Below are 14279 nucleotides of genomic sequence, written 5' to 3' on the forward strand. Positions count from 1 at the left end.
AGGGCTGTGCCCACCACGCAGCCCTTGTCCTGCTTAGGGAAGGCCCAGCAAGCTCCTGGCAGCCCTGAGGGTCCAGTCGTAGCTGGATCCCGGAGCTTGTCACAGCATCTGTCAGCTACAGGTCACTGCAGCTGCACGGCCTGATGAATGTGGTTGTCCTTTCATAGGGAGCTGCCTGCTCCTGCTCGCGCTTGCAGGGATGTTTCCTCCTTTCTCTGATCTTTTCCACAGATGCTGTTCCTCTCAAGTTAAGGATTTTGTTGGTCAACAGTGCAGCGTGTTTGCGATGGCTGACAAAGGAAAGCACATTTTCCCCTTCCCAAGCCAAGCGGAGACCCGTGCTGCCTGTGCTCCCCCTGATCACATCCTTCTGCCTCTTGCAGAGTTTGCTGTTTCGCTGGCGGAGAAGATGCAGGCTCAGGAAATCCTGCGGAGCCTGCGGCTCCCCGAATTCGATGACCTCAGCCAGTTTTTCCGCAACCTGCCGGCCACCGCGCTGGTGGGCATCGGTGCCTTTGCTGCCGTCGTCGCTTACTGGTTTGCCAGCCGGCCCCGGGCCGTGAAGCCGCCCTGCGATCTGCGGATGCAGTCAGAGGAGGTCGAGGTGAGGCCGGCGGCATGACCGGACAGAGGGGCTGGGTTTCACCCAAGGTTTGCATGCCTGGAAATGACCGCAGGGGATGCCAGGAGGGGCTTTGATTTGTTTTGAGGACTCCCTGATCTCATCCTGAGATCAGTCATGTAATGCACTACGGCAGGGATCACTTCAGCCCTTCATTCACCTTTTTCTGTAAACTGGAAAACTAGACTATAGCCCATTGATTTATTCTCGTACATTTTTCATAACATTTTGGTCTTAGCTTTGCTTAACCGTCCATGACCAAAAGTTAGGGAAGAACCACAGAAAGACAAAAGCTGATACAATCAAATTGGCTGGCACTTCTTGTGTGTGCCCATTACTGAGTTTGCTGCTGCAAACTTTGTAATAATAAGAAAAAGTAGACACAAATCTGTGCTTAGAGTCTGAGGAGTTATTAATTTTCATGCTTGCAAAGGTTTTAAAGTTTAATGAAGCTGCTCCATTATAAAGTGCAGAAATATTTCTGAAAATTGTTTCCACTTAAATTAATATCTGAAAGGGTGATGAGAATTTTTAAAGCCTTTTGTGATGTTCCCTCTAAAACTTTATTGTCTTTAATTCCAATAACTTTTTAAAAGGGTGGGAATAATTTACATTTTCCAAGGCAGTTTCCCCCTGTGGTTAGGGCCGTGATAAGACTTTCTCCTGGCTCGCAGCGCAGTCATGGTTCGGTTGCTCTGGCCCTGCCGGCCTCCCTGTGCCCACTCCTAAAACACCTCCACTGAACCCCCCCACTGGGATCCAGAGTTGGCCTTGACGTTGGCCTGGATGTCCTCGAGAAGGTGTCCATGGCGGTGGTCCTAGGGGTCTGTGGAGCCCAGGGCAGTTGCTCTCCCCAGCATGTCCTCACTCTGTTACATGCAGACTTAAATTCCTCCTTGAATCTCCTTGGGAAATAGCAACCATCTCTTAAGGCAATGAGCCGAGACAAATGCTCCTCTCAGGGCAGGTGGTTCTCCATGTTACTGAGACGCTGAGGTGGACGTCCCACCTCTCCCATCCCTCTGGCTGCTGGGGAAGGAACATTGTGGCAGTGCAGAGGTCTCCTCAGCATTTGGGGAGCGTGCTGCTTCGTGGTTTGGGGTTTCACCATCTCCCATCTGTGTCACATCATGTCACGCTGTGTTGCACAGGGCCTGGACGGGGCACGCCGGTCGGTCATCGGGGACAGCCCACAGCTGCTGACTCACTACTATGATGATGCCAGGACCATGTACGAAGTCTTCAGGAGGGGATTCAGCATCTCTGGTAAGAGCATAGTGAGAGGGAGACCTGGGGGGAGAGGTGGAAGATGAGACGATGTAGAAGCCCAAATGGTGTAGGAGGCTCAAAGGCTTCGAGATTGTAGAGGCTGAAAGAGCATTGCAGCCCATAAAAGTGTGGGAGGCCCCAGTGGTGTAGCAGCCCTTCTGTGCAGCTGGTCTCCCATCAACTGCACTGGTGTTTAATTTGATCAGGCTTGCTATGAGCTCAGCCCCAGGAGTGTGAGCTGACCCTAATAACAGTGGATTTCTTCTTCGAGGGCTCTGCTGCATACCTGCAGCATGGTGGTCATTCAGTTGCTCTACCACCTGATGACTCCTCCCCAGCTGGGGAGGGGAGTTGGGAAAAGGAAAGGAGATCCATGGAATAGAAATAGATTTAATAAAATAATAATAATAACAACAACTCCTATTAATAACAGTATTAATATAAAGTACACAGAGTTATACTTAGCCAGTATTGTGGGGCAGTAGGCCTTAGGAGTAGGACAGTAGTCAAGTTCCTCTTGAGATGTCAGCCAGGGAAGAAGGAAGAGGGAAGAAGGCCCATCCCAAGCAAACTCACCAATTTATAGTGAATGTGATGTTTATGGTATGGAATAGTACTAATTGATCAGCCTGGGGTCAGCTTGGGGTCAACTATCGTGGATTTCCACTTTTCCCAGCCTCTTTACCTGTTTGTCTCAAGAGCTTGGTTAGCTGAAAACTATAACAAAGTATAACTTTGTTCCTATGAAATAGAGTGTTGTAGTCCTAACAGAACAGAAGTTTTCCCAACCAGAAAACTGACTCTAAAACTCTGTCCCAGTAAACCAGGACTATATTACTGCACAGCACGTTATCTCCTGGCACCGTCCTTGTAACTCCAACGTTTCTACTTGTGTCTTCCAGAAAACGGCCCCTGCCTGGGATTCAGGAAGCCCAAGCAGCCCTACCAGTGGCTGTCTTACAAGGAGGTGAGCTGGAAATGACACCCGCTGCAGAGTCCTCTCCCCAGGTGCCCTCACCTTGCCTGGCAGAAGAAGGGGATGTTAAGGCACCCATCAGCAAGAGGCACATGCTAGACCAGGAGGTTGCTAATGTGCCACACAAAGCCCCTTGGTTTCCCCAGATGGGCACATCCCAGCGTTATGTAGGTGTGTTAGTTATACAGGGGAACGGCTCAATGCTGTTAGCCCACTCTTGGCAGTGGCACTGACATGCTCAAAGCCATGGGGCACTGGCAACCGAAGGTCAGCTGCTAGTCAACTGCTAATGGCTCATGATAACATTAAGAATTGGTCTTTTAGATAGCAAAGACAGTAATTTGAGAGCCTCCCTGTATAAGCTGAGTCTTTGCTAGTTTGACATTGCCTATATTAATTTTTTATGCATTTTTTTCCTCTTCAATTTCCAGGTGGCTGAAAGAGCAGAAGCTCTGGGTTCAGGACTTATTCAGCAGGGCTGCAAGCCATCCACCAAGCAGTTCATTGGGGTCTTTGCTCAAAACCGTCCAGAGGTGAGATTTTAAGTTCAACTTGATGTTGTATTAACAATGTTCCTGACTTGTGAGTTAGTTCTGTGCTTAAAGCTTCCTCTTGAGTGTGTTAAATCTGCTTCCCTGTCCTCACCCTTCTCACCATCGTGCTTTGATGTCCTCCTGCAGTGGATCATTTCCGAGCTGGCTTGCTACACCTACTCCATGGTGGTGGTTCCCCTCTATGACACCTTAGGTCCTGGAGCCATTCGTTACATTGTCAACACAGGTAAAAACAAAATTGATGTAATCTTCTCAGAAACCAGATTCGTTGCTCAGAATGGTTCATTTTCTTCTGCTTTCCAAAAGACGGGCAATTTTACTCAAAGAATGTCTTGAAGGCACTTAGAGAGGTTTCTGGGGAGTGATGTGTCCCCATGCTGGGTCAGGGCTGCCTCTGCTGCGTTTCCCGCACACCCAGTCATGTACAGCCATGGATGAGGTTGCTCTGACAGCGGGAATTACTCCACGGCCACCCACTCTTGTACTGCTTCATATTTTGCCTTCTAGTTTTTTTAGCCCACATGATGGTGATTTTGGTATTTTTAACTGGATCCCAGAATAATTGTAGATGTTGGCTACAGCTTCAGCATTGGTTTAGGTTAGCTAAAATGGCAGCAATTTTCTAAGAGAAATGTACGTTATATTCTAGGGTTTCTGATGTTAGCCTGAAGTGAATATAACTGATGCAACATTAGCTATGAGCCAACAGCCAGTCTTGCATTAAAAAACATTTAATGTAAACAACTCATTCGGCTGCATTTCTTCCAGCTGACATTTCCACAGTCATCTGTGACAAACCTGAAAAAGCCAGAATACTCCTCGACCATGTGGAGAGGAGAGAAACACCAGGGCTTAGCTCCATCATCCTGATGGACCCCTTTGAGAAGGAGCTGATGGAGAGAGGGAGGTGCTGTGGGGTTCGCATCCAAACCATGCAGGAGGTGGAGGTAAGTTTACTCTCCCTCTCTTTTTACTATATTTTGTACTTCTTGTAAAAAAAAACCAAAACAATAAAATATACAAGGATGTGAACTGTGTGGCAGGTTTAGTGTCTGGAGACCAGCTTGTGGCTGTTAATATTGATGCATGACTCAGTGTAGTTGTCTCTTAAGTGTTACTCCTTGTTGATAGGAGCCAACATTTTGATCTCTTCTTCTCAAATAAGACATTAGCTGCTATTTAAGAGACACTGTCCTCCTACGTGGAAGGCTACAGCCTTACACTTTTATGAAACAGCCTGGATCCAGCTCAACCAATCCGAGCACCACTTAAAATCCAAGGACGGCGTTGCATTTCATGCAAGAAACTTTGGATAGAAAAGATAACCTAAGCGTTAGCCACAGGTTTTTCTGCTCTAGCTCATGCTCTCCCTCAGTGGTTTGCAGACTATTAACAAGTGGGTTACACCACAGGAATTAAAGTGGGAATAATTTCTGTTATTTTATTCTCTTTCAGGACTGTGGCCGTGAGAGTCGACACATGCCTGTGGTGAGTGTTGGCATGCTGCTTTTCCCACTTCACATTGCAGCTGACTACATTACATTTATTTCTCTGACAAGAAAGGGAAGGGTTTGCTCTAGGCAGAAGGAAGCCATTGTGTCTTTAGGGGCAGCGCCCCATCTCCCTCTCCATGTGGGGGCAGTGGAGGAGCCCAGGGGTGGTCAGTGCCATCCACCGGGGATGGGTAGGTTACCTCCTCCACCTGGGGCACTTAACTGAGATAGTCTGTCCTTGCTGAACAAGTTAATGAGGCAGTAATTAAATGCCATTGTTAATCCACACTAATTCCACTGCTTTACCCCTGTGGCACTGGGAGAATGCGTTTGCACCCTTGGCTTTCCAGTGGGGTTTCTGTAGCTCTGGAAGATGACATGGCAGAATTCATCCAGGATATTTTTGGAAAATTGCATTTACGTTTTTTTCGCTGGCTGCTCATACTCATGCAAAACTTTCAAAAGCAGCCTCTGATTTTCAGAGTGCTTGTTTGTTCATTTGTGTCCCAAAATAGCAGACACAGGCAGTAGTGCTGAAAATAAGGAAGTACTGCTGGAAACGGGAGCAATCAGCAGCTTCAGAAAGTTGTCCCTTGTGGTTGATAACCACAGATTTCCAGAATTTTTCTAGAAAGCAGAAAATTATCTCAAGTTTTCACACACACCCACAGGTGTAGATGGTGTCTTTGAAAATATTAACTGCAAGATAAATATTCCATTAAAGTTTTCTTACACTGAAGCATGCTCTTAGTGCAGCTGGAGCAAAACATAAGGAAGGGAGTCTGCATCAACTGAAGAAACCTCATAAAAACAGTTTTATGATTTTTTTAAATATTTGCCAAGGGGAATGAAAACTTTTTATGGCAAAGCTGAAATATAATTAGTTTGATCTTTAAGTTTACACAATGACAACAGTCTACCATTGACCCTTCTGCATTTGATTAATGTGATTTTCTTATTCTCCTTGTGTATTTCTAGCCTCCTCGACCAGAAGATCTATCAATCGTCTGTTTTACTAGTGGCACTACAGGTAAAAGAAAAGTGATTTTAATGTCAAAATGTTAGAATAGATTATTACATTAATTATTAATATCAACTCAATATGTGCAAACTTGCTGTTATACTGATATGGCAGTAATTTTTCTGTGCATTTTTACTATTTAAGGATATATATGTATGTACATTTCTGTAGATTGCAAAAAAATACATTTTTTTTCACTTAAATTCCCTGACATACACTTTGGCAGTCTAATTTTCCAGTTGTCTGGAAATCCGCCTGTGTTTCTGCTTCTCATTATGCAGTGTAGTTGTGAGGCGCTCAATTGATTGGTTTTTATCGTCTGCAAATGTTTTACAAAAAAAAGAAAGAGAAAAAGAAATGTGAGTCCAACGCTTTCCTTTCTCTGTATCCTGGGCACCCCAACATCCCCAGCCCCTCCAGCATCCTCAGCATCTCTGTCTCCTCTGCAGTGTGCCCCAGCTTACTCACATGTTGCCCATCTCCACTCTCGGGAAACCACTTTTATACTGCCCTGCAGGGCAGGACCATACTCCAGAGACCACTGAAGCAGCTCTTCCAGATTGATCTGTGTTCTCAGGATGGTCTCATGCTTGGTCCTACCCCAAGCCTCCTTGATTTGGCCTCCACTCATTTAGGCAAGCAGAAGGTGCTGCTTGGCACCAAGCTCCCCTTGGAGAAGGGAGCTGCTGGAGCTGCTCAGCCTGCCGAATGCCAAGCCTGGGGATTAGGCTGAGCAAGAGGGGACATCTTCAGCTTCCACCTCCTGGAGAAGACTTGTGCTGCAGAGCAGGTAGGCAACTGCTTTATCAAGCCCAAGTACAAACTCAAAATGTATTAAAAGGCTTTAGGTTGGGGGGTTTTTTTGCCTTCATGCATCAGTCTTAGTTTTGATGCCCTTCAGAGCACTCAAGGCAGAGCACCGTGGGAATGGAGCTTGCGACTCTGCTCTGCCGCGGCAGTGTGAATTCCTAAAAGGAAGAGATCGAACCTGATGCAGGGTACAGACACCACAGCCACACGCTGTGAGCACTGACTCTGCCGGTGCAATGTGACCAGGCACAAATGAGAATTTTAGGAAACCAAAGGAGCCGTGCCTACAGATACACTGAGGCACAATTTGTTTGGATGGATTTTAAAGTGCAGAGCGATTATTTTTTCAGGTCACATTTTTGTTGATATTTTTATTTCTAAATAAGAAATTCTGAATAGAGAAGGGTTTTTTCAATTTGAATGCAATTATGGGCCTGTTTCTGACTTTGTGCTTATCTCAGGATCATGCCTGTAGTTACAGAAATAGGACAGCCAGGGAGCTCGTTTGCTTTCTCCCACCCAAACCAGAGATTTAAACTTCTGCAAATCATCTGCAAACTAACTTCTCACAGAGCAATGCTTTGAGAACCACCAGCCCATCCTCTGCTGCTGGAGAATTTGGAACATCACCATCATTTGGCTTTTCCAGGGGTTGTATCAATGTTCTGGTCTGGTTTCCATGTGGTGTTTTGATGTAAAATTCTTGGCTTTTTGTGTAGCTCACGTAAGGATATTTTTAGTTACCAGATTTAGAATTCTCTTCCACAAATACATTTACAAGTGCTTTTTCAATTCTTAAGGGCTTTAAATATTTTTGTATGATGTGAAACCAATCTTTGCTATAGGGTTTGTAACCTGAAAATTGTAGAATTGGAAATAATTTTAGCTGTTTATAAAAAGAAAACAAACCAGAAGTGGACTTTAATGTGTGCTTTTCTTTGACAGAATCAGATCTCCAAATGCCTCCTGAGGGAGAAGGGAGAGGCTGATGTTGCTGAGCTCAGCTGATAAAACCGACTTTCATTTTTGTACCAAGAAATCATCAATGCTCAGAAACGGGCTAAAGGCACACAGCTGTCCCCACACCGTCAGGATACAATCTTTCATGCTGATTACTCCAGAGAAGCAAACTGTCATTTCCTCAAGGATCCACCTATAACCAATTGGATAAAAATTGTTTCCCAGTGGTTTCTCACAGCACATCCCCTGGCTCCGGGAAAATGAAAGCATCCCAATTACATCCCAAAATGCTGATGGATCACACCACCAAGTTAGTGCTGGAGCTGCTACTTCAAAGACCCATTTGGTGACATGGAAAAGATTCTTCTGTTGCTGACGAGAACGGTCAAACCAGCTTGGCACTGAGACAAGGAGAAACCGCCATACCCCGGCTATTAACTGTCTGGGATTGCAGTGCACTCATTTCTGCAATGGGACACTCACAAGACGTGTCTTTCCAAGGAAATTCAAACTTGGGAGTGGTGTTACAACTCTAGCATTGATTTTTTTTGTGGTGTTTTTTTTTTTTAAAAAAAAAGCAGTATCACTGCCAACCTTTTTCTTTCAAAGTGTTAATTCTGGAAAAGGGTTTGTACTCACTCTGCTGGGTTGTCTTAAAGCAGAAGAACTCAAGAAGGTCAAAATTTACAGGAATCCCCCAGCCCAAAAAGCTCCAGCTTCCTGAGGGCAGCATGGTTTGTTCTGGATTTCTGCTGATGAAGGCTATCCCGGCTCTAACACAGCTGTTCTGCTTTCACACTGGTAACAACACAGCCTCCGTGGGATAGAATCATAGAATGGTTTTGGTTGGAAAAGACCTTCAAGATCATCGAGTCCAACCATGATCCAGCCCTACTAAGTCTGCCACTAGACCATGTCCCTAAGCATAACATCTACTGAATGGATCACCTAGGATGTGAACCTGCTGTGGGCAGGACGTGAGGGAAGAAGCCAGGCCAGGCAGGACATTGGAGGAAGGAGCTAGGATGTTCCCACTGCTTCCAGGCACGTCATGGCCATTTGAGCAGAGATACTGAATTGCATTAAAAGAGTCAGAAGTGGAGTCAGCAAATGAGTCTGAGGTCTTGAAACATCTGAGAAATCTTCCAAAAAAGTCTGAAGAGCTGTCTCAAGGCGCAGGAGCCAGATCTGTCTCTGGTATAGCCGGAGGGTGCAGGTTTGAATTTCCAGACCAGCACCGAGCATGTCCTCTCCGCCATTGTGCAACCTTCCCACTGCCAACACCAAGAACCTTGGTACCATGCTGCAGAACGGCTGCTTGCAGAATTGTTGGGGCTGAGCATGCATACTTGGTTAGGTACAACTAAAATAACATAAGCAATTTCTGGGTCATTGGCATGTATTTACAACTGACATTGGTTTGTGGAGTTTCCTTGAGGTCTGGATCCACATGTGCACCCAGCTGTGAAAATAAGTGCCTGGAAACGAAACCTGCCTGACTGAGCTGGTGGTTGCAAGTCTGTCTGTGCAACACGTTGGGGCAGGAGCAGCTGTGGCTGGCAAAGCTGGTGCCCGAGCTTCACCTCTGAGCTATGGAAGAGGAGGAGTGTAAGAGAGACCAAAATAGCTTCCTGTGCATCTGCAAGTATTTGGGACTGAATTACTCAGAAGGCATTTGGAACACCAAATACGGATATTCAGTAAAATACATTGTGTTCAAAATGTCCTGCTTCAGTGCAATAAACGCATGTCATAATTACGACTTTTCATTGGGCCTTTATTTGATTATTTGCGAGGCTGGGCAGAAGTGCTGGCAGCAAAGCCAGCAGGGCACAGGGCTCTGCACCGCAGCTCCTGGAGCAGGGCCTGAGCTGAGCTGTGCCACCGAAGGGCTGCCAGCTACCACTGCAAACCGCTCCCGAATGGAGAGGATTAAGCATAATTTCCCATGCTGAAACTGATTCACAAAACACCATTGCCCCTTCCTCATCTGAGGTTAATTCCTAATTCTGACTGATTTACAGTTTTGTGAGGCTGTTGCATTCATTGTGAACTGTAACAGCATTGCAAAGCTGGGGGCACTTCCATGCCTGCTGTGCTGGGCCTATGCAGAGTACCTGCGGGTAAAGCTCCTCCGATCTGCTCTGTGTGGCGTAGCAGGAGCTACGCGGCAGTGGGGTGATTGAATTAAAACAATCTGCTTGAAAACACACTGGAGAGTGAGGTAGGCTCTGTAATCCTTATTCGAGCTGAGCTACACCTTCTTTTTGGAAATAAACCCTTTGAGGGGAGACAGTGCTGTGTCAGGAGGACATGCAGGGCATTTTAGATGGGACCCTCAGCTCCGGTTTGTGTCTGGAGGTTTCAGCCTGCACATTCACTCTTTAATGAACCCATATTTTGGCGTATGAAGAGATAAACCCCAAAATTATATTATTAGAAGGTGGATTCTCAGCTCAGAAGAGAGAAGATAATGAAAAAATAACAGCCTTTCACATGTTGGTATTCGAGATCATTCTTAGTCAAAGTCTGTATTAAATAAATCCTACCTGGAGAGGCTGGGATCAGCCGGCTGGGTCTGATGGCCATGCTCATCGAGCAGCTCCATCTGAATGCTCTCATAAATTGCAGTTGGGCTATTTGTGGTGGAAATGTTGTTCAGTGTCTCCAATAGAAATATTTGTGTTTACAGCATCATTTTATTAAATTTTGAGTATTGCAGTAAGTGGTTTTGGTGCACACTACCGCACAGAAATGACTGTGGAAATTAGATAGGTTTTAAAATTTTAAAAAAAGAGAACTTAATATTTTAACCATATCCTGCTTTGGTTTTTGTTAAGCTTTTGGAAATTACCTCCTGGCTCATCTTTTAAAATCTCTCTTTGTTTCCTTTCAGGAAACCCCAAAGGTGCTATGCTGACCCATGGGAACGTGGTTGCTGATTTTTCAGGCTTTCTGAAAGTGACGGAGGTGAATACCCTGATGTAGAAAATGTTGCCATGTGCAGAGTGTGTGGGTTAAGCTGTGTCCCTGCCTGGGCTGGAAATGTGCTCCTGCAGATAAGAGGTGCAGTTTCTGTTACTCAGAGGGCCAAATCCCTGGAAATGGGAGTGAGTCTGAATTTACGGTGCTAGAGGGCATAAAATCCCATTTCCAGCACCATCTCCCTGGCTCTGGAGGGCTCAAAGTGCTTCTGAGGAGCAACGTTGGCTCCTGTAAATCAATTAACTCCTTTCAAAGAATTAGGAAAGCATATAAGCCCTTTACAGTTGCAACTGGTGCTTGGAAAAGAGTACAGGGATCCACTTCTGTGGATGACCACACAATGTCCTCATGTATCTGAAAGCTCTCTGTGTATAAAGTGTGTATATATATATATATATATATATATATATGAGAACATATACATCTTTACAGGGGTGGTTAACTTCACTTATATTAAAGTATATATTGATTTCTGTTATACATATTTTAAAAAAGTATAGTGTTGGCCAAGTACCCATATAACACGCTTCATGCAATGTGTAAACTTGTGTTTAGAAACAATATAGGAAGCAGAATTGCTTTAGCACAACGTATTAAGAATTTTATACAGCTTGTACCTAACAAATACAAAGAATCTAATTTTTCTTTAGTAAACAGGCAATTCTATAATGTAGCAATCTAGACATGGGATGGACAATGTGTTACCTTATAGCTCTTGCTGGTCTTATCAGCGGTGCTGAAAATACTTCAGTTTTATTACCTTGCTCCTTGAACTTTCAGAGATTTCCACACCACTGCTGTGAAGAAATGTGGACACGTGATGTGAGAAATCCCACTGAACTCAAGTGTTCAAGTATCTGTGGGGCTGTGACCCCAGTAATTTGCAGTACGAAATGTCAGTGCAGCAGTTTGCTGCAGTGAGATGCACAACTGAAAGCCGATGCGTAGATATGTCTGAGCTCCAAAGGGCAGGAACGTTTATTTTGGAAGAGACTTAATTTCAAGGAAGCTGAGGGAACTTGGCATCTCCTCGAACTGGCCCATAGAGATGGATTTAGTGCTCGCTGGCAGCAATGGGACTCTCTGACTAATCTCAAAGGTATCGGGTTGAGATGTAAGGCTGGTGAAAGTGGCTGTCAATTCGACAGCTTCAGTCACCAGAGGTTTTTGGGGAGTGTAAATGCCTGTAGCTGAGCCACACGACGAGGGCAATGCCTGGCCACAGAAATGAAACTGAGCAAAGTGCAAAATACTTTAAAGTAGTATAAATTAATAAAAATAAAAATACTTAGAGCTGAGGAGCACTGTAGATTTGCTGTTTACCTACCCTGGTGCCAGTTTTTCTTTGTTCAGTGATTTTTATAAATGAAATTTTTTGAAGTGAACCTAGAGCTTTATTATAAGCTTGTTCTCAAATACCAAGATGCTGTTTTCATTTTTATATTGAACTAGACAACTGTGCCAATTGTGAAATACTATTAAAAGTCATCATTTTGGTCCAATTTAAAACCAGACCAATTATTATCTGGGCACTTAAAGCAATGTAAAAAAAAAAAAGTAGCATAGCTAGTGATGCTAATGGTTTTACATTACTGTGCTTGCAGAAAATGAGGCCAATTTGAAATAATGTATAAATAGATCTGCAGGCCCTAATGGCTTAGTTCAGCCTGACACATAAAGTGATAAAAACCAGGATGCTGAAAATGCCCACATGGTCAATTGTGTTTGACTTCACTTGGGAATGGTTGGGAGGGCATACTCAAATCTGACTTGCCCAGATTTAATTCCAATAAAATATTCCCCAAGGAAGAAGCTTCTGTGCCTCCATTCCCCACCGTGTCCCAGGCCAGGGGCTGTCTATTCCATCACAGCAGTGGAGATACAAAGTGGATATAAACTGCTAAGGTTGTGAGCTCATAGATTTTATACCCATTTTCCACTAACCACTGGCCTTGGTGCAAGTTACTGGGTAATCAAGATTTAATTTTTTCTAATCCATAATATTATTGCAAGCCTTACCCTTGGAAATGCAGGTAGAAAGGCTGCTTATCTTTTGGGGCATGGATCAGGTAAGGTTCTCAGGGCCTTTGGTTATTCCAGCCTGGGAGAGAGAGGTAAACCCTTGGCAAACTGAAGACTTTGGTCATGTTAATTTTTGCATAACTTGTCCAGCCTTCTTTTTCCCTACTGCACCTGTCTGTGGGGCAGTGGTAATGTCCTTAAAAATACATTTTAATAACTTAAAATTATGAGAAACACTAATAGAAATCAATAATTTTTGCAGCTGAAAAAAATAATTGATTTTTCCTGCATCTTCTGATTCAAATCAATTATTAACCTAAGGAAGAGAAAAAAAATCTGTAGTTTTGACTTGAGTAACACTGTGAATCTCTGCTAGGCTCTGTGCAATGTAGAAAAATTATTTGCCTGTAGAGCCCTGACGATTCTCAGGAGGCTCCTCCAGGTTTTCAGCAGTATCCTGCAGGTCTGCCCACAGCTGAGGGCGCAAATTGAGGTCTCAGCACCTCCTGGTAGAAAGCGGTGAATAAAAGTGGGGTTCTGTGTTGGGGTGAGCCTCTGTTTGCAGCGTGAGCTGTGCGGATACAGTGACCTCCTGCCATGGAGAGCCCTCTCCATCACCTTCTGTGTACATCTCCGTGCTCTTTACTCCTCCCGCTAACCCAGCTTCATTGACGCTGTGGCTTAACGCTTCACTTCGTATGCTCCTCCCTTCTTCTCTCTATTGACAAGCTTTACCCTTTTACTCCTCTGGTGCCATTTTTCTCTTTATTGTTTTATGACTTTCTTGTTGTCTTCCTGTCAGTGTTTCTTTCCTTTCTGTCTCCCATGCCCTTCACCTGCAGAAAGTGATCTTTCCGAGACAGGACGATGTGCTCATCTCCTTCCTGCCTCTGGCTCACATGTTTGAAAGAGTTATCCAGGTAAGAAACGTGCCCGAACTGACGAGGCCTCGTGGGGCTCCTTGTGTTTTCTTCCAGAGTCAGTGGTCTCCTACTTGTGAGGATGTACACATTTCCTATTTGCCTTTAGCACACATGTTTGAGAGAATGGTACAGGTAAGGTCCTGGTGTCAGTGGAAACCATCTTTTTCCACGCCACAAAAAAATTAAAAAATTAAATGAATAAAATACTAAATAACCAGTTATATCTTGTAGCACTAAAAAAGCTTGTACTCCAGAAGTGCCACGTGCTTAACACCAGGGCCCAGCCTCTGGTCACGGTGACATGGCCATGAGGCAAGAGCCATTTCAGGAGAGTTTCCCAAGCTCTCCAGTGTACACTGGTGGCTCTGAGGTTGGAAAATGAGTAGAAACTGCTACCTGGGCCATCTGGGGGCAGCTTTTCAAAGCACTCTAGGGTCAGGTATCATGGGAGTAAAAATAATTTTGGGCCATTTTTTACCTCAGCTGAGATCTGTTTATTGTATAAATAACCATATTTGGGAAAAAAACCGCAAAACAAAAAAAAACAACACCAAAAAACCCCCAGCCTTGCAGATGGTGAAAAAGAGGAAATAAAGATTATGGTGTGACACACATGATTTTTTTGGCAAGGCAGTGCATGGTGG

The 14279-nt window shown here is 44.6% G+C and overlaps 1 protein-coding gene across 4 annotated transcripts in view; it reads left to right on the forward strand.

Moving 5' to 3' along the window:
• Positions 1 to 389: 389 nt before the first annotated feature.
• Positions 390 to 14279, forward strand: part of ACSL6 (acyl-CoA synthetase long-chain family member 6) — a 26066-nt gene continuing 12176 nt past the window's right edge. Inside the window, exons 1-10 of one of the 4 annotated variants that reach the window (XM_010183361.1) lie at positions 390 to 604; positions 1774 to 1888; positions 2794 to 2858; positions 3299 to 3400; positions 3548 to 3647; positions 4190 to 4368; positions 4877 to 4909; positions 5893 to 5944; positions 10602 to 10675; positions 13555 to 13632. In XM_010183361.1, coding sequence (XP_010181663.1) covers positions 410 to 604; positions 1774 to 1888; positions 2794 to 2858; positions 3299 to 3400; positions 3548 to 3647; positions 4190 to 4368; positions 4877 to 4909; positions 5893 to 5944; positions 10602 to 10675; positions 13555 to 13632 — 993 coding nt within the window. In that variant the 5' untranslated portion in view covers positions 390 to 409. Of the gene's footprint in view, positions 605 to 1773; positions 1889 to 2793; positions 2859 to 3298; positions 3401 to 3547; positions 3648 to 4189; positions 4369 to 4876; positions 4910 to 5892; positions 5945 to 10601; positions 10676 to 13554; positions 13633 to 13689; positions 13768 to 14068; positions 14070 to 14279 lie in introns of all 4 variants that reach the window. The other 3 variants (XM_010183362.1, XM_010183365.1, XM_010183364.1) reach the window with 3 other exon arrangements.

Source organism: Mesitornis unicolor, unplaced genomic scaffold, assembly GCF_000695765.1.
Source record: "Mesitornis unicolor isolate BGI_N332 unplaced genomic scaffold, ASM69576v1 scaffold26754, whole genome shotgun sequence".
Classification (NCBI taxonomy): domain Eukaryota; kingdom Metazoa; phylum Chordata; class Aves; order Mesitornithiformes; family Mesitornithidae; genus Mesitornis; species Mesitornis unicolor.